We start from the raw sequence: 19,072 nt of genomic DNA, 5'->3' as shown, positions 1-19,072 counted from the left end.
CGCCAAATGAACTTTCTCTGAACAACCTCCAAGTACAGCCTCATCCTTATTTCAAGAGATAAAAACTGTAGATGCAATTTCACCATTATCCAGGACTGTTGCAATTCCCTATTTCTATATTCCATCCCCCTTGCAACAAAGGAATTATTCCACCTGCTCCTCTGATGCTCCTTGCTATGCTGTTCCAGTACCACACTCCCAATTCTAATCTTCAGGATCTGCAGTCCTCACTTTCGCCTAATCATTCCATTTGTCTTCCTAATTACTACATGCCACTTTTTTTTGTTCACATACAAGACACACTGATCCCTTTGCACCACAGCATTCTGTAGCTTCTCTATTTAAATAATAGCTAGTTTTTCTATTCTTGCTGCCAAAGTAGACAACTTCTCATATTTTCATATTGCTCTCCACTTGCCAAATGTCTGTTCAATTAGCTAACTTAACCTCATTGTGTGAACCGTGCAATGTGTTTCCTACATTTCAGTAAATGTGTAAATATCATCGCAACAGCCAGTCTCGCCATCTAGGTTATTTTAGACAGTAAATTGTCGAAGCCCAGCATTTCACTCATTACAATTTGCCAATCTGAAAATGACTTCTTTATCGCAGCCTTGACTAACGAGCATAAAGCAATCTTATAACCAAGATAACAAAGCAGACTCAACACCATAAGCAGTTATCATGTGCATTAACCTATTACACAGCACCTTATCAATAGTGAAATCCAAATATACTATATCTACTGGTTCCCCTTTACTCGGCTTGCTTGACCTTATTATACCCTCCAAAGAATGCTAATAACTTTGTCAAACAGGTTTTCGCTTTCATGAAACCACAGACTGCGTGAGTGATTGTTTTGTAAATGCTCTTCATTTCAAAGGTTTCAGCAGCCCCCCATTTATAAGATGGCTTACTATTCTACAAAAAAGTATTCTGGGGTGCATTGCCACATTCTTGAGAAATGTTTTCAATCCACTAGGTCCTTCCAAAAATCAAGGACATTTTGGATTATTACAATCAATGCCTTACTATCTTTGCTGTGAGTTCTTTTAAGACACCACCAAAGAGGCCATTGGCACTTAGAGGCTTGGCAGCCTTTCATTCGATTAGTAATACTATTTTCTTCTCTACTGTTAGTAACATTTTTCAGTTCTTCCCTCCCTTTTGCTTCTTGATCTCCGACTATACTTGTGGTGCTTTGCAGGTATTCTATGGAAGATGGATACAAAACACTTGCTGAAAGTTTCCAACTCCCCCTTTTCCATTAATTCCAGTTTCACCCTTTAAGGAACCAATGATCATTTCAGTTCTTTTCTTTTACAGATTTTTTGAAACTTTACTGCCAATTTTTTTTTAACATTCCTAGCTGGTTTCTGCCGAAATTTCCATTTGCCTGTTTTTCAGTTTGAGTTTTCCAAAACTTCTTGCCTATCACTAATTTTTGCAGGATTTTATGCTATTTCTTTAAATGTGATACCACCCTTAACATCCTTAACACCTTGAATAAATCATGCAGCATTCTGTAGTGTCTCTTAGTGAATATATCTTCGTTGAGTTTTAAATATCTGTTTTAGCTAATGCTTCTTCATTTTTCTTTTTAATCCAATCCATTTTAGCTAAGGTGGACAGTGAGAGCCTTTTTCCTTGGATGGTGATGGCTAGCACGAGAAGATATATCTTTAAATTGAGGGGTAACAGACATAGGACAGATGTCAGAATTAGGTTTACTTAGTAGTAAGGCGTGGAATGTCCTACCTGCAACAGTAGTAAACTCACCAACTTTAAGGCTATTTAAATGATCATTGGATAGACATATGGATGACAATGGAATAGTGTAGGTTAGATGGGCTTTAGATCAGGATCACAGGTCGTTGCAACATCGAGGACCGAAGGGCCTGTATTGCACTACATTGTTCTAGAATTCTGTCTTCATATTCTTATAACTGCCTTTATTTAACTTTAATTAAGGGATGAAGTGACAGAGAGGTTGGACAAGGTTGGTCAGGGAGGAAAGTTGAGGGGCAGTAAGGGCAGACATGACAAGCAGGCTGCATGAACGACCCAAGCATGAACTACAAGAATCCTGTTGGCTACAAAGTGGATATCAGTGCTTTATTTGTTACTCACACATGGGACATAGGCACTGTTGATGAGCTAGTATTTATTACCCATCCCTAGCTGCTTGAGAAGATAGTGGTGAGGTACTATTTAGAATATCATTCAGAAACATCAAACTCCGGAAAAATGTAGCATGGGGTCTGACAGGAGGAACAAGCATCGCTATCAGAAATGTACTGGCAAGATTGGGGCAGAGGAGAACGAAAGCACATCAGGTATATCCACAGAGGTAGACAAAGATAAAGGAATAGTAAAGCTGTTATGATAATAAAAGCGAAGAGTGCATTCCAATTGTAGTCAAAGTGTACTTATGGGGGCCATGGCCAAATATCGGAGGGTAGGATTCAAGTTCACTCCAGAACCTGGAAAATTGAGCATTTAGATGGATGGAAACAACATATTCTTGGAACATGAGGGAAAGGCAAACAAAGATTGGGCACACATTTCTGAGGATGGGGGTCTCCAGCACAAGCTTATTTAGGAGCAAGAAGAAAAAAAAAAGGACTCAATTTTGGAGTCCCAGGGAAAGCAGGAATTCCTGTTTCAGTTACTGAAATCATGAAAACAAAACAAAAGCTACAACACATTTTGGTCATGGGAAACAGATGACAAAAATAGTGGGAGAGCAAGTCATGAGGATAACATGAGTTGACAGAGGTATTTGGACAGGTTAGATGATTGGTGAAAAAAATGGTAGATAGCATATAATGTGGGGAGAGTGAGAGGTAGATGTACAGCACAGAAACAGACCCTTCAGTCCAACTCATCCATGCTGACTAGATATTCTAAATTAATCTAGTCCCATTTGCCAGCACTTGGCCCATATTCCTCTAAACCCTTCATATTCATACACCCATCCAGACACCTTTGAAATGTTGTGATTTTACCATCCTCCACTACTTCCTCTGGCAGCTCATTCCATATGCACACCATCCTCTGCATGAAAAAGTTGCCCAGTGTGTGCCTTTAAAATCTTTGCCCTCTCATCTTAAACTTACGACCTCTAGTTTTGGACTCCACTATCCTAGGGAAAAGACCTGGTCTATTTAACCTATCCAGACTGCTCATGATTTTATAAACCTCTATAAGGTCACCCCTCTGCCAGCCCCAGATGCTCCAGAGAAAATAGCCCCAGGCTATTCAGCCTCTCCCTATAGGTCAAACTCTCCGACTCTGGCAACATCCTTGTAAATCTTTTCTGAACCCTTTCAAGTTCACACAACATCTTTCCTTTGGAGGGAGACCAGAACTGTACATAGCATTCCAAAAGTGGCCGAACCAATGTCTTGCACAGCCCAACATGATATTCCAACTCGCATACCAATGTGCTAACCAATAAAGGGAAGCATACCAAATGCCTTCTTCACTGTCCTATCTACCTGTGACTCCACTTTCAAGGAACAATGAATATGCACGCCAAGGTTTCTGTTCAGCAACATTCCCCAGGACCTTACCATGAAGTGTGTAAGTGCTACCCTGATTTTCCCTTCCAATATACAGCACCTCACATTTATAGCTGGGTGCTTCTGGGTCGCACCCCCACAACTTAGTTTCAATCTGCCTGAGCAGCTCAAGCAAATCTCCCCACCACGTTAGTCCCCTTCTAATTCAGGTGCAATCTGCTTTTCAGAAACAGATCACTTCTACCTCAGAAGAGATTCCAATGACCCAAAAATGTGAACCCTTCTCCCCTGCACCAGCTCCTCAGCCACACATTCATTTGCCCCATCCTCTTATTGCTATCTTCACTAGCTCGTGGCACCAGGACTAATGCAGATACAACTACCCTTGAGAACCTCTTTTTTAAAAAATATTCCTGCCTAACGTCCTGCATTCTTGCCTCAGATTCTCATCCTTTTCTCGTCCCATGTTGTTAGCTCCAATGTGTACGACTACACCCTGCTGGCTCCTCTCCCCTTTGAGAATATTCTGCACCTTCTCAGAGATATCCTTGATCCTGACACGAGGCTGGCAACATACCATTCTGATTTCTCAGCATCATTTGCAGACATGTCTGCCTCTGCCTATGACAGAGAGTCCCCTATCACAAACTATTACTTGGAACCTGGCACATCCATTTTTATATTAGAGTCAATCCTGGTACCAGAAACCTGACTATGCATGTTACATTCCCACCATACCTCACAGCTTTTGTAAATTCATTATTGCCGCTAACTACCACTCCAACCGATTCATGCAATCTGATAGGAATTGCAAGCAAATATTTCCTGCAGATATAATCAGTAGCATGGAAACTCTCCCTAATCTCCCATATCCGACAGGGCCCTCTTTGCACCTTAACTAGTTATAGACCCAGAAAATACTGCACAATCTTACTGCTCTAAAAAGCACAGTTCCAGGCTACCTTAGTATCTATATTTTTAAAGTTTAATTAAGGGGCAAAATCAAAAGCAGAGGCAGTAGCTGTGCAGACTCAATGCTGGGTCAGACAGCAGTGTCAGTTTCTTTTTGTTTGAAGCCCTTCCCACGTGGTCACTGTCACAGCCTTTGTCTAACTTCCTCTGCTTTTAAAGATTTCCTCCTTTTCCACCCCCACCAAGTTCCGAAACAATGCAACAGCTTATAAAACAGTAGTTACTGCTCAAAAATTTGAGTGTATCACCTCCAACACTGAAAATACCTAAAAAAAAAACCTCTTAGAGCTACAACATTTCCCCAACCTCTATCTCTGAATACCTGTTCTGGTGCCATGCATAAAAATCACATTATAAAGGCTGATGGAGATTAATTCAATTGATCTGGAATTGCAAGTTGGTCTCAAAATGGTGACCATCATCTGATTGTTTTAAAACTCCCATCAGGTTCACGAATGCCCCTCTGAAAAGGAGATTGCTATCCTTAACCAGTCTGGCCTACATAAATTATCCACATGCGCATGTAGTTGCCTTGTATCTGACCTCAGTTCAAGGGCATAGAACATAACAGCGCAGTACAGGCAGTTCGGCCTTCGATGTTGCACCAACCTGTGGAACCATTTAAATGCCTTTAAAGTTGACAAGTCTGACTACTGTTGTAGGCAGGGCATTCCACGCCCCTTCTACTGAGTTAAGACATCTGTCCTATATCTCTCACCCCTCAATTTAAAGCTATGTCCCATCGTGCTGGCCATCACCATCCGAGGAAAAAAAGTTCTCACTGTCCATCCGATCTAATGAGAGGGGAAAGGTTTAGGGAAGATATACATGGAAAGTTCTTCAAGCAGACTGTGGTGGGTGGCTAGAATGTCAGTGGAGGTGGTGGGGGCAGGAACAATAGTGTCATTTAAGATGTGGATGTAAGTTTGCTCGCTGAGCTGGAAGGTTCATTTTCAGACATTTCATCACCATACGAGGTAACATCACCAATGAGATTCAGGATGAAGCACTGGTAGTATGCCTGCTTTCTATTTATGTGTTTAAGGTTTCCTTGGGTTGGCTGACAGCATTTTTCAGTGTGACGGCATTTCCTGTTCTTTTTCTCAGGGAGTGGTAAATGAGATCCAAGTCAATGTGTTTGTTGATAGAGTTCCGGTTAGAATGCCATGCTTCTAGGAAATCTCGTGCGTGTCTCTGTTTGGCTTGTCCTAGGATGGATGTGTTGCCCCAGTCGAAGTGGTGTCCTTCCTCATCTGTATGTAAGGATACTAATGACAGTGGGTCATGTCTTTTTTGTGGCTAGTTGATGTTCATGTATCCTTAGTGGTTAGGTTCATGTATCCTTAGTGGTTAGGTTTATGCCTGTTTGTTCAATATAGTATTTGTTACAGTTCTTGCAGGGTATTTTGTAAATGACATTAGTTTTGCTTGTTGACTGTATATGGTCTTTTAAAGTTCATTAGCTGCTGTTTTACGGTGTTGGTGGGTTTGTGGGCTACCATAATGCCAAGAGGTCTGAATAGTCTGGCAGTCATTTTCAAGATGTCTTTGACATAGGGGAGAGTGGCTAGAGTTTCTGGATCAGTTTTGCCCGCTTGTTGGGATTTGTTCTGAGAAATCGGCGGACTATATTTACCCGTCCTTTTTGAATACACTGCATCTAACAGACTGTGAAAACACATCCATCCTAGGACAAGCCAATTGGAGACACGCACGAGAATTCCTAGAAGCATGGCATTCCAACCAGAACTCTATCAACAAACACGATGACTTGGATCCCATTTACAATTCTTGGGAAAAACGAACAGGAAATAACATCATCACAGGAAATGACATCAGCAACCCAAGGAAACCTAAACATGCAAACAGAAAGCAGGCCATGTCACCAGTGCTTCAGCTGGAGGCTTACTGGTGATGTTACCTAATTATGGTGACAAAATGTCTGAAAACAAACCTTCCAACTCAGTGAGCAAACCTACATCCAGAACCTCAACCTGAGCTACAAATCTTCTCAAAACCAGCTATCATTTAGGATATGTCTAGACAGATACATGAATGGCCAGGGAGCAAAGGGATATGGATCCTTAGAAAATAGGCAGCAGATTTAGATAGAGGATATGGATTGGCGCAAGCTTAGAGGGCTGAAGGGCCTGTTCCTGTGCTGTAATGTTCTTTGTTCTCTGATTGTGTCTCTCAATTAAGTCACCTTTCAACCTCCTTCTCTCTCATGAAAACAGCGTCAAGTCTCTCAGCCTTTCCTCATAAGAGCTTCCCTCCATCCCAGCCAATATCCTAGTAAATTACCTCTGCACTCTTTCCAAAGCTTCCACATCCTTCCTATAATGCGGTAACCAGAACTGCACACTATACTCCAACTGTGGCCGCACCAGAGTTTTGTACAACTGCAATATGACCTCATGGCCCTGAAACTCAATCCCTCTACCAAAACAAAGCTAACAACATACGCCTTCTTAACAACCTTAAGAGGCAACTTTCAGGGATCTATGCACATGGACACAGATCTCTCTGCTCATTTACACCGCCAAGAATCTTACCATTAGCCCAGTAATCTTTATTCCTGTTGCTCTTTCTAAAGTGAATCACCTCACTTTTCCGCATTAAATTCCATTTGCCACCTCTCAGCCCAGCTCTGCAGCTTATCTCTGTCCTGCTGTTATCTGCGACGTTCTAGAGCATTACCCACAACTGCACTGACCTTAGTGTCACCTGCAAATTTACTAACCCATCAATCTATGCCCTCATCCACGTCATTTGTCAAAATGACGAACAGTGGCCCCAAAACAGATCCTTGCATTACACCACTAGTAGCTGAACTCCAGGATGAACATTTCCTATCTACCATCACCCTTTCAGCTAGCCAATTTCTTATCCAAACCGCTAAATCAACCTCAATCCCATGCCTCCGTATTTTGTGCAATAGTTTATCGTGGGGACCCTTATCAAATGCCTTTCGAAAATCCATATATACCACCAACTGCTTTACCCTCATCCACCTGTTTGGTCACCTTCTCAAAGAACTCTAAGGTTTGAGACACGACCTACCTTCACAAAACCGTATCCCTAATCAATTTACTCCTCTCGATGATTATAAATCCTATCTCTTAGAACCTTTCCTACACATTACTCACTGGTCTGTAACTACCAGGGCTGTCTCATTTTCCTATCCATTTACTATCTTCCAGTCTTCCGGCACTATCCCTGCAGACAACAGTGACAAAAATCAAAGCCAAAGGCTTGACCATCTCCTCCATGACCTCAGAGAATCATAGGAAAAATCCTATTCGGCCCAGGGGACTTTACTATTCTCACACTTTCCAAAATTTCTAACACCTCCTCGTGAACCGCAATCCCGTCTAGTCTAGTAGCGTGTATCTCAGCACCTCTTGACAACATCGTCACTATTCACTTTGGAAAAGGACAAAAAATATTCATTTAGCGCTTCCCCTACCTCCTCTGACTCCATGCAAAACTTCCCACTACTGTCCTTGATTGAGCCTAATCTTTCTCTAGTCATTCTTTTATTCCTGACATACCTATATAAAGTTTTAGGGTTTTTCCTTGATCCTATCTGCCAACAACTTCCCATGTCCCTTCCTGGCTCTTCTTAGCTCTCCCTTTCGGTCTTTCCTGGCTAGCTTGTAACTCAAGCACCCTCACTGAACCTTCACATCTCATTCCAACGTAGGCCTTCTTCCTTTTGACAAGAGATTCAACTACTTTAGTAAACCACAGCTTCCTTACTCATCCCTGTCTGACAGGTACATAATTATCAAGGACACGCAGTAGCTGCTCCTTGAATAAGCTCCATATTTCAACTGTGTCCACTCCTTGCAGTTTCCACCCCCATCCTAAATCTTGCCTAATCACATCATAAAAGCCTTTCCCCCAGCACTAATTCTTGCCTTGTCGTATATACCTATCTCTATCCATTGCTAAACTAAATATAATTGATTGTGGTCACTATCACCAAAGTGTGCACCCAGCTCTAAATCTAACACCTGGCTGAGTTCATTACCCAGTACCAAAGCCAATGTGGCATCGCCCCTTGTTGGTCTGTCTACATACTGTGTCAAGATGCCCTCCTGCACACATTGCACAAAAAACTGACCTGTCTAAAATACTCGAACTATAGTACTTCCGGTCAATATTTTCAAAGTTAAAAACCCCGAACAACTATTTTATTATTCTTTTCTTCAGAATCATCTTTGCTATCTTTTCCATTACATCTCTGGAACTATTCAGAGGCCTATAGAAAACTTCCAACAGGGTGACCTCTCCTTTCCTGTTGCTAACCTCAGCCCACACTACCTCAGTAGATGAGTCCTCAAACAAACATTCTTACTGCCCCTATAACCCTGTCCTTGACTAACAATGCCACCCCCCTCTCTCTTTTACCATCTTCTCTGCTCTTACTGAAACATCTAAATCCCGGAACCCGCAACAACCATTCCTGTCCTTATTCTATGCTGGTCTCTGAAATGGCCTCAACATTGAAGTCCCAGGTACCAACCCACGCTGCAGGTTCACCCACCTTATTCCAGATGCTCCTGGCGTTGAAGTAGACACACTTCAAACCATCTTCCTGCTTATCAGTGAATTCTTGTAACCTTGAAACCATATTTCTGATCTCAGTACTCTCAACCTCCTGGACACTGGAACTACAATTTAGGTACCCATCCCCTCGCTGAATTAGTTTAACTAACTCCACCCCCAGGATATTGGTAACCCTCTGGTTCAGGTGTAGACTATCCTGTTTACAGAGGTCCCACCTAGCCCAGAATGAGCACCAATTAACAACACGCAAAACAATAAGAAGGTCGCCACATCAGTGATAGTCACATCATAAGTTAGGAACCTCAGACTCAGGAGGTCTGATAATTAATCGCTCCAAGCACTTGAAATAGATTTTCAGCATTAGTCAAGCCAAGTGCTCATACTAAACCCCCTTCTTCACTATCCTATCTACGTGAGACTCTACTTTCAAGAAACTATGAACCAGTACTCCAAGGTCCCTTTGTTCAGCAATGCTCCCCAAGACCTTGCCATTAAGACTTAATTTGCCTTTCCAAAATGCAGCACCTCCCATTTATCTAAATTAAATCCCATCTGCCATTCCTTAGCCCATTGGCCCATCTGATCAAAAATCTGTTGTAATCAGAAGTAACCTTCGCTGTCCAAATTTTCGTGTCATTTGCAAATTTACTAGCTATACCTCCTATGTTCACATCCAAATCATTCATATCAATGATGAAAAGCAGTGGACCCAGCGCCAATCCTTGTGGCACGCTACTGGTCACAGGCCTCCAGTCTGAAAAGCAACCCTCCACCACCACCCTCTGTCTTCTATCTTCGAGCTAGTTCTGAATCCAAACGGCGAGTTTGGAATCCAAATGGCTACTTTTCCCTGTATGCCATGTGATCTAACCTCGCTAACTAGTCTACCCTGAGGAACCTTGTCAAACTCCTTACTGGAGTCCACCTAGATCACATCTACTACTCTGCTCTCATGACTCCTCTTCGTTACTTCTTCAAAATACTCAAGTTTGTGAAACATTAATTCCCACGCACAAAGCCATGTCAGTTATCTCTAATCAGTCCTTGCCTTTCCAAATACATGTCAATCCTGTCCCTCAGGATTCCCTATAACAACTTGCCCACCGCTGATGTTATGCTCATCGGTCTATAGTTCCCTGACTTTTCCTTACCATCTTTCTTAAATAGTAGCACATCAGCCAATCTCCAGTCTTCTGGCACCTCATCTGGAACTATTGATGATCCAAATATCTCAGCAAGGGGCCCAGCAATTACTTCTCTAGCTTCCCACAGACTTCTAGGTAGACCTGTTTAGGTTCCAAGGATTTATCCATCTTTATGCTTTAAGACATCCAGCATCACCTCCAATATAATATTGACATTTTTCAAGATGTCACCATTTATTTGCCCACATTTGTATCTTCCATGCCCTCCTCCACAGTAAACTGATGCAAAATACTCATTTAGTATCTCCATCTCCTGCCTCGCTGATCTTTGAGGGGCCCTATTCTCTCCATAGTTACCGTTTTGTCCTTAATGTTTTTATAAAATCCCTTTGGATTCTCTTTAACCCTATGTGACAAAGTATCTCCTGTCCTCTCTTTGCCCTCCTAATTTCCCTCTTAAGTATGCCTTTATACCTAAAGATTCACTTGATCTCTGCTGACATTTGCTTCCTTCTTTTTAATCAAAACCTCAATTTCTCTAGTCATCCCTTTGGAAGGGAGAGAGGGGATGAATATTATTCAAATGGAGAAAGTCTGGGGAGAAAAAGTGCTGCACACAGGGATGCAGAGCCCTATCAAACCCAGAACATAAACCCTTTTTTCCTCAACATATGCTGTCAGAGCTGCTGAGCTTCTCCGGCATTTTCTGATTTTGTTAGCATGTGAGGATATAAGCAAACTGAGATTGAACCAACGTCATATGACAGTTAAAAATATAAGAAAACAGCTTATCTGATTGAGTTCAAATCGTGCAAGTTAAATTTGTTTCTACTGCTAGTAGGGTTACATGACAGAGTGTTGAAGAGCTTATCTAAACATGTAAACAAGCTACCACAAGCTGAACCTAACTGATGTTACTGACACTACACCTAGTGTTCACTACACCTAGAATACGCTGAACAATTGTGGTACTCTTATGTAACAAAAGATATACTGACATTGCAGACAATCCAGAAAAGGTTCACTACATTGAGCCCAGGTAGGAAGGTATATGATGAGAGGTTGAGTAGCTTGGGCCTGTACTCATTGGAGCTCAATGAATAAAGGTGACTTCTCAAAATATACAATATTCTCGAGGTGGAGGGGGCTGACAGTGTAGATACAGAGTGGTTGTTTTTCCTTGTGGAACAGTCTAGGATCAGAGTAAGGAACCTCTCATTACATACAAAGATAAGGAATTTCCCTCTCAGAAGGTAGTGTACCTAAGCAATTCATTACTGCAGAGGGTTGGTTTGGGGCAAAACGCTGGATCAGTTTGTTCAAGGCGGAGGTAAATAGATTTCTTAATCAAAAGGGAATCAAAGGTTATGGGGATAAAGCAGAAAATGGAGTTGAGAATTATCACTACTGCTCCCACATTTTATGGTCCTCTTATGGAAACAAGTAAAATCTACAAGACATTGAGGGAATGGATCAACAAATAAACATTGATTAGCTATTACTCAATGGACTGCATCAGAATATAAACTTCTGAAGGAGGAATTTCCAAGGGGCTTTCACCCCTGTGGGATGGAAGTAGTAACTTATTCAAACATAAATGCTGAACAATTGATAAAGAACTAATTTTTGAACTTTGGTTATCACCCAAGTGTTATGAAGTACTTGTACCGTACCTTTAAGAGAGAGTGAATGCTGTTCTGAACGGAGATTATAAGCACCTGTGTATATGACTAGTTGGCAGTACCAGAGTGTACTGGAAAACTGAAAATATGTAACATTTGGTTGTTAAATGTATACCTGAATTTTGGTTGCAATTTTGATAACAAATTGAATTTAACCAGCTTAAAATTATGCCCCAGGATACTAAAACCCAATCGAGTTTAAATTTGTTTAGCTAACGTCAAACCAAAGAGACAGTCTGATGCTTTTGTTTTGGGGGGGGGGGGGGAACATCCTTTCAAAAATTGGTCAGAGAGCAACTACCATCAAGAGAGAAACGCACGGAGAGTTAACATCTTGCTCTCCAACAAATAAGGAAACACACACTATCAAAGGTACCTTTTCATCTGAAACATATTCAATAAAAAGACAGACAGCGACCAAAGAGATCTTCAGTCACAAGAAAGACACAGAAGACAACAGTAGCTGTGTGGTTTTGAAATTCAAGTTGGACTAATTTTACTAAGTGTCTTATGGGAACATTGTATTGTTATAGAGTAAGAGGCATATAATAAGCAGTTAAGAGAAAAAGGGGGGCTTAGAGTTGTGAATAGCTGATTAATGTTCACAATGAAAGTTAAAAAAATAAATTGATGTTATTTTCTTTAAATAGTGGAATTTGAGTGTTCTGTCACTCATTTTCACAAATCACGAGGCAAGGTGAACCTTCCTGGGTGTTTGGTTTAATTAAGAGGGGTTCACCTCCATGTCGTAACACAAGTCCATGGGAAAGATCAAAATAGTGATCAAAATTAACAACACAAGCTCTGAAATTTTTAACTTTTAAAAAATAATTCCTCCTCATACTCTCCTGAGGTGCAGCCACTGCAACATCCATATACATTATGGATGTGATCAAAGGATAAAGTACTTACTTTTCTAATATCTTCTAAACTATGAATTTCTGGAGAAAGTCCTCCATGGACACAAAGAAACTGCTGGTTTAGAAGTGCAGCAAGGGGAAGGCAGTCAAAAGCATCCATACAAGCATCGTATACTCTTTCAGAATACTTGATTTTACCTATTTTTAAAAAAGAATACATTAATAATTTAGTCTTGCATTTGTGCTTATTAAAAACTACTATAAATAAATATTCATAATCATCTGCATACTATTGGTAACATTTATTACATTCCTCTTCCCCTCTCACTAGGAGATCTTTTGTAATATTTACTCATAGGGTTCCAAACAGAGAGCTTCAACTGCACAGATCTTGCTACTATTATAACGTCATGACCAGACAATAGTTTGTGTTTCTTTTTCCTCTTCCCCCCTTTTTGTTTTTAAGATTTAGATTCCCTACAGTGTGGAAACAGGTTCTTCCGCCCAACAGGTCCACATCGACCCTCCAAAGAGTAACCCATCCAGACCCAGTCCCTTATCGTATATTTACCCCGACTAAGTCATCTAACTCTATGGGCAATTTAGCATGGCCAATTCATCTGACCTGCACATCTTTGGATTATGGGAGGAAACTGGAACACCCAGAGGAAACCCACACAAGGAGCATATGCAAACTCCACACAGTGTCCGAAGCAGGAAACGAACCCTATTCCCTGAGCCACCGTGCCACCCTCATGTCATTGTTTTTGTCGAGTGATATAACTCCCAAATAACCCAAGACACTGAGTCAGTTAGGACTATACTCACTGGAGCTTGAAGAAAAGTTTGACCTTATAAAAACCTACAACATCCCAACAGGATTAGACAGGGTAAACGTGGAAGAATATTCTCAATGACCAAGGGTCACAATCTAAGGACCGGGTAGGCAATTTAGGACTGAGATGGACAAAAGGTTTTCACCCAAAGTGTGGTAAGTTGAAATTCTCTGCCACAGAATTGAATGTTTTCGAGGAGTTAAACAATAGTTTCTAGGTTTTAAGATATCAAAGGGTATGGGGAAAAAAGCAGGAACAATGGTCTAAAATAACACTTCCCATGTCGGAAATGGGTAGTGAGAGTGAGCCAAGACACACAACCACAAGGCACCCAACAGCCTTGCTCGATGCTATCCTCAACTTGCATTCTAACATTCCAGGACTGACAGCCGGACAGATTTAATCACCCACCAGCTTGGGTGCACAGGCCAAGCGTCATTGCAACCACAACCAATTAATTTCAAAAAAAGAGACTGGAATTAAAAGCAAGGTCCGGCCATTCTTTGTGAAATGGGTACACTCTGCTGCAAATCAGCTCAGCTATACACTTTATGGCCTGTCACAAGAAATAATTTTCCCATCCCATAAGGAGAGGAAACTCCACTATGAACTATTCTATCTCAGAGACCAATCACCAACAACAGCTGCTCCAGTGTCCCAAAGACCAGACTAAAAGGCAACCCTCAAAAATTTGACTTGGATGCACAAGTATCAAAGAGCTATCCAATACAGTTGTTATCAACCATATGGGAAAAACCTTCCCCATAAAAGTTAAGGCAACTCAAATCGGAAAAACAACCGTAATTATTCAATTCACTGTTTCTGCGACCGGGCTATGGAGACTGAAGATTAACCATTTCAGGCTCTATGCAAATATCACAGTGTTACTGTTTGCCCATTTTTAACAACTGCAGAACTGTACAATCCTCCCAGTCTACAGTAACCACAGGGCAGACCTTAGAATTAGGATCTATTCACCTACCATCTAAAACTTAGTACAACTACAGAGTACAAGTCATGATCGTAGCCTCAAAATAGTGCAACAGAACTTAACAGTTACTTACATTCTTGTTTAAAGGTGAAATATTCTGTGAGGTGTCTGCATTCATGATTCCCGCGTAAAAGGAACAATGTATTTGGGTACAGAATTTTAAGAGCCCACAAGTAGAGTACACACTGTAAAGAAAAACACCTAATTAGGATTCAGGTTAGCATATTCAACAGTTGCCTCCAGCTACTGTTAAAGTTAACTCAGGAGTTACAACAAGATACAGTTTAACTTCAATACTTCAGATGCTGCAATATATATTTAACTTGCACTTTACACTTGACTGGTGATTTGTGTCAAACTTCTGTTTAAAAATTGTTGATGGATATCAGCGCCAGACAGTGGGAAAGACTTAGCATTTCCTAGTCTTCGAGTCATTAACGCCAGCATAAGTAAGTCCCACGAAGGTTTGCTTGACAGTGCCCTCCAAGCCACTTCCAGAAATGAGGGAGGGGATAAATGGTTTTTGAAGAAGAACTCAGACTAGGAATTCTGCAGTTAACAACTCATCTCTGACTTCAGACTTGAAGGTGGCTGATAAAGGTTTATTGGAATAGAGTCACAAACCCTCCATTTGCTGGATAGGTGCAGTTGTAATAATATTCAAGAAACGTGACACCACTAGAACAACCAGGTTTGATTGTTACTTCATCCATAAACATTTAATGTTCACTCCTTTCAGCGCTAATGCACAGTGGTAGTGTGCACCACCCACGAGATGTACTGTCATAACTTACCAAGGCTTATTTGACAGTGTCCTCCAAACCTGCAACCTTTATCTCAGAGGAAGCCGCGGTCAGCAAGTACGTGGAAACACCACTACCTACAAGTTTCCCTCCAAGCTACACAACATCCAGTCTTGGAACTATCTTGTCGTTTCTTCATCACCCACTGGGTCAAAATCTTGACACATACTTCCTCAACAACACTATGCATATCTACAAAGGACTGTAGTAGTTAAAGGCAGCACAATACTAACTTTCTCAAAGGAATTTGGTACAGGGAGAAAATTTCATCCAGCCAATTTCATCTATGTCACATGATTGAACTTAAAAAAAAAAGTCTTGAAGATCCTTTTGGATCCACAGAGCAAAAAAACATTAAGACTACATTACAGGTGTGAGAAGAATGTTGTACTGGATCTTGCAATTGCACTGCTATTTGGGAACTCCTCCACTAAATACTCTTGGCACAGGTACAGCACTAGTTAGAAACAGCATGAGGGTCCCTTTACTGTCCTAAGACAGACACAGCATGGGTCAGATATGGGTGAAGCTTCCTCTAGTAGGGAGAGAGCAAAAACCAGTGCGCCAATACTGGAGAGATGGAAACAGTGAATTATGACTTAAAATAGATATCTGATCAGGCACAAGATTTCTAATTATATAACATTATGACCTTAGGACACAAACTACCCAGAGACATTAAATATATTTTTAAAGAGTCAACTACTTTAATGCAGCATTTATTTTAGACAAGTTTAGGGAAGATTAGCAGAGGTGAATCATAGAATCCCTACAATGTGGGAACAGGCCCTTCAGCTCAACAAGTCCACATTGACCCTCCAAAGAGTAACCCAGCCAGACCCATTGTCCTAACCTTATATTTATCCTGACCACACATCCGTGAACACTATAGGCAATTTAGCATGACCAATTCACCTAACCTGCACATCTTTGGGTTGTGGGAGGAAAACCACACAGATGTGAGGAGAATGTGCAAATTCCACACGAGTTCAAAGTTGAGATGTTTTAATAGATATTGGTCACCACATTATAGAAAGGATATGGAAGCTTTGGAAAGGGTTCAGAGGAGATTTATTAGGATGTTACCTGGTATGGTCTTACGAGGGAAGGCTGAGGGTCTTGAGGCTGTTTTTGTTAGAGAGAAGGTTGAGGGGTGACTCAATTGAGACGTAAGAATCAGAGAGTTAGATTGGTTGGACAGTGAGAGCCTTTTTCCTTGGATTATGTCAGCTAGCACGAGGAGACATAGCTTTAGATTGAGGGATGATAGATAAAGGACAGATGTCAGAGGTAGTTTCTTTATTCTGTAATAAGGTTGTGGAATGCACTGCCTGCAACAATAGTAGACTTGCCAACTCTCAGGGCATTTAAATGATATTGGATAGGCATATGGACAAGAATGGAATAGTGTAAGTTAGATAAGCTTCAGATTGATTTCCCAGGTCAGCGCAACACTGAAGGCTGAAGGGCTGGCACTGCCCTGTAATGTTCTATATGGAGAAACTATTGCTGCCAAGTGACTAGAAAAACCTAATTAGGATAAATGGCAAAAGAACCAGTAAAGTGAGACATGAATTTAGTTTTAAATGTATCAAATTGTTCTTCTTTGGCAGCTCCTCATGATTGAGGGTGTTCTCGGATACACTTCCTGACAATGATGGTGGAAGATGATTCAGTAGCAATTTTCAGAAAGGCAAATGGGCATACAAATGAAAAAGAAAATTAGCAGGGCTAAAGGAAAGAGCAGGAAAGTCTAAGGGGTAGTTGTTTCAAACAAGGGGCTGAATGCCCTCTTTCAGTACTATGATTCCAGAACAGTTTCTCTTTAGAGAAGCATGCCACCGATATCAGTGGGCACAGTTATAATGTATGAAAACAAAAATGCATGCAAAGAAATTTAAGTCAGATTTGGTTAGCAGCGTTGAGTGCGGAAAACTTAGTGTCATCCTATTCCAAAGGTGATCCAGGCTCCGAAGGGCAGGATGTTAGGAGGCCTCCTTTGGTCACCCTATTATAGGAAGGATATTATTAAACCGAAGAGAATTCGTAGAATCCCTACAGTATAGAAACAGGCCCTTCGGCCCAACAAATCCATACCAACCCTCCGAAGAGTAACCCACCCAGACCCATTCCCCTAACCTATTGTCCTACATTTACCCTAACTAATGCACCAAACCTGCACATCCCTGAACACTATAGGCAATTTAGCATGGCCAATTCACCTAACCTGCACATCTTTGGACTGGAGGAAGAAATTGCAGCACGTGGAGGAAACACAGACACGGGGAGAATGTGCAAACTTCACACAGACAATCGCCTGAAGCTAGAATCTCACCCAGGTCCTGGCGCTGATAGGCAGCAGTGCTAACCACTGAGCCACTGTGCCACACCTAATCCAGTATTTACCAGGATGTTGGCAGATATGAGGGTTTGAGTTAAGGAGAGGCTGGATAAACTGGGACATTTTTCCACTACAGCGTAAGATCATGAGGAGGGAGGATAAAGTGAATAGGTGCCTTTTCCCTAGAGTGGAGGATTTTCAAGATTAGGAGGCTTTTTGTTTTTTCTTTAAAAAAGAGAGAGGAGAAAAACTAAAGAGACATGTGCGGCTTTTTTTAAACACAATTGTTCATGAGTGGAATGAACTTTCAGAGGAAGCAGTGTTTACAGATACAGTTACATCATTTAAACGGCAAAAGTGAGGACTGCAGATGCTGGAAACCAGAGTTTAAATCAGAGTGGCGCTGGAAAAGCACAGCAGGTCAGGCAGCATCCGAGGAGCAGGAAAATCGACGTTTTGGCTCTATTCCTGATGAAGGGCTTTTGCCCGAAACGTCAATTCTCCTGCTCCTCAGATGTTGCCTGACCTGCTGTGCTTTTCCAGCACTTTTACATCATTTAAAAGACATTTTGACAGGTACAGGAATAATAAACTTTTGGAGCACAGGGAGGTGGGACAGTTTCAGATTATGGTTAGCATGGATTGGTAGGACTGAAGGGCATGTTGCCACGCTGTATGACTGAGTCTAGAAATGGCAGGCAGCTGGCATAATCATCCTCGGGATTCTAACTCTCAAATTTAAATTTCTGTACCTACAGGTCAGTTGACACTTAACTGTCTGTCAAGCGTAATTAAGAGCAATTTTCTGGTCTTCTGTTAATGAATTGCTTAGATATATTAATATTGTATAAACTGGAGATAATTTTCTCAGAGGTGAGACAGCAATTAGGTGTTGTGGTCTATGGCAATGGACAGTGTAAGCAAAGATATCTGCAAGTCCTGAAAGATGTTTGTAGATTAGGAAACAGTAGATCAGGACTTGACAGGTGGCAATATCGGATTTACTTGCCCATTCACATTTGAGATTAGAAAGGGAAGTTAATGCTTGACTAATAAGCTATGACAGGAGAGGAGCTCACTGTTAGGCATTGGCATTAATTCTAAGACAGATGGGTCCTCCTCTGAGGATAGCTACATCAGAACAGGGATAGCGCAAACAGCAACATGCTTGAAAATGCAAGTGGTAAGGTATTAGACTAAACTGGACAAGACCTGGGAAGAAACAACCAACCAGGAACAGTTAATAGATACGGGTGAAATAATTAGCGATAATTTTCATGCAGAAACAATTTAGCCAAGGAGCTATGAGGAATAAAACAAATGGGTGATATATGAACAGAGAG

At 41.3% G+C, this 19,072-nt stretch overlaps 1 protein-coding gene and 1 non-coding gene across 2 annotated transcripts in view; both read right to left on the bottom strand.

Moving 5' to 3' along the window:
• The window catches only part of LOC132835117 (serine/threonine-protein phosphatase 2B catalytic subunit beta isoform), a 113,591-nt gene that overhangs the window by 38,921 nt on the left and 55,598 nt on the right, over window positions 1-19,072 (bottom strand). Inside the window, exons 4-5 of the mRNA XM_060854448.1 lie at window positions 14,659-14,770; window positions 12,811-12,956 (exon numbers count right to left, since the gene is read on the bottom strand). Of these exons, the coding sequence (XP_060710431.1) occupies window positions 12,811-12,956; window positions 14,659-14,770 (258 nt within the window). The remainder of the gene's footprint in view (window positions 1-12,810; window positions 12,957-14,658; window positions 14,771-19,072) is intronic.
• On the bottom strand, window positions 14,409-14,546 carry LOC132835121 (small nucleolar RNA SNORA84). Its single transcript, XR_009647286.1, has one exon. It is a non-coding gene; the product is annotated as a small nucleolar RNA SNORA84 (small nucleolar RNA).

This window comes from Hemiscyllium ocellatum, chromosome 43, assembly GCF_020745735.1.
Source record: "Hemiscyllium ocellatum isolate sHemOce1 chromosome 43, sHemOce1.pat.X.cur, whole genome shotgun sequence".
Taxonomy (NCBI): domain Eukaryota; kingdom Metazoa; phylum Chordata; class Chondrichthyes; order Orectolobiformes; family Hemiscylliidae; genus Hemiscyllium; species Hemiscyllium ocellatum.
The sequence above is the reverse complement of the archived record's forward strand: the minus strand, read 5'-3'. Positions and strand labels throughout refer to the sequence as shown.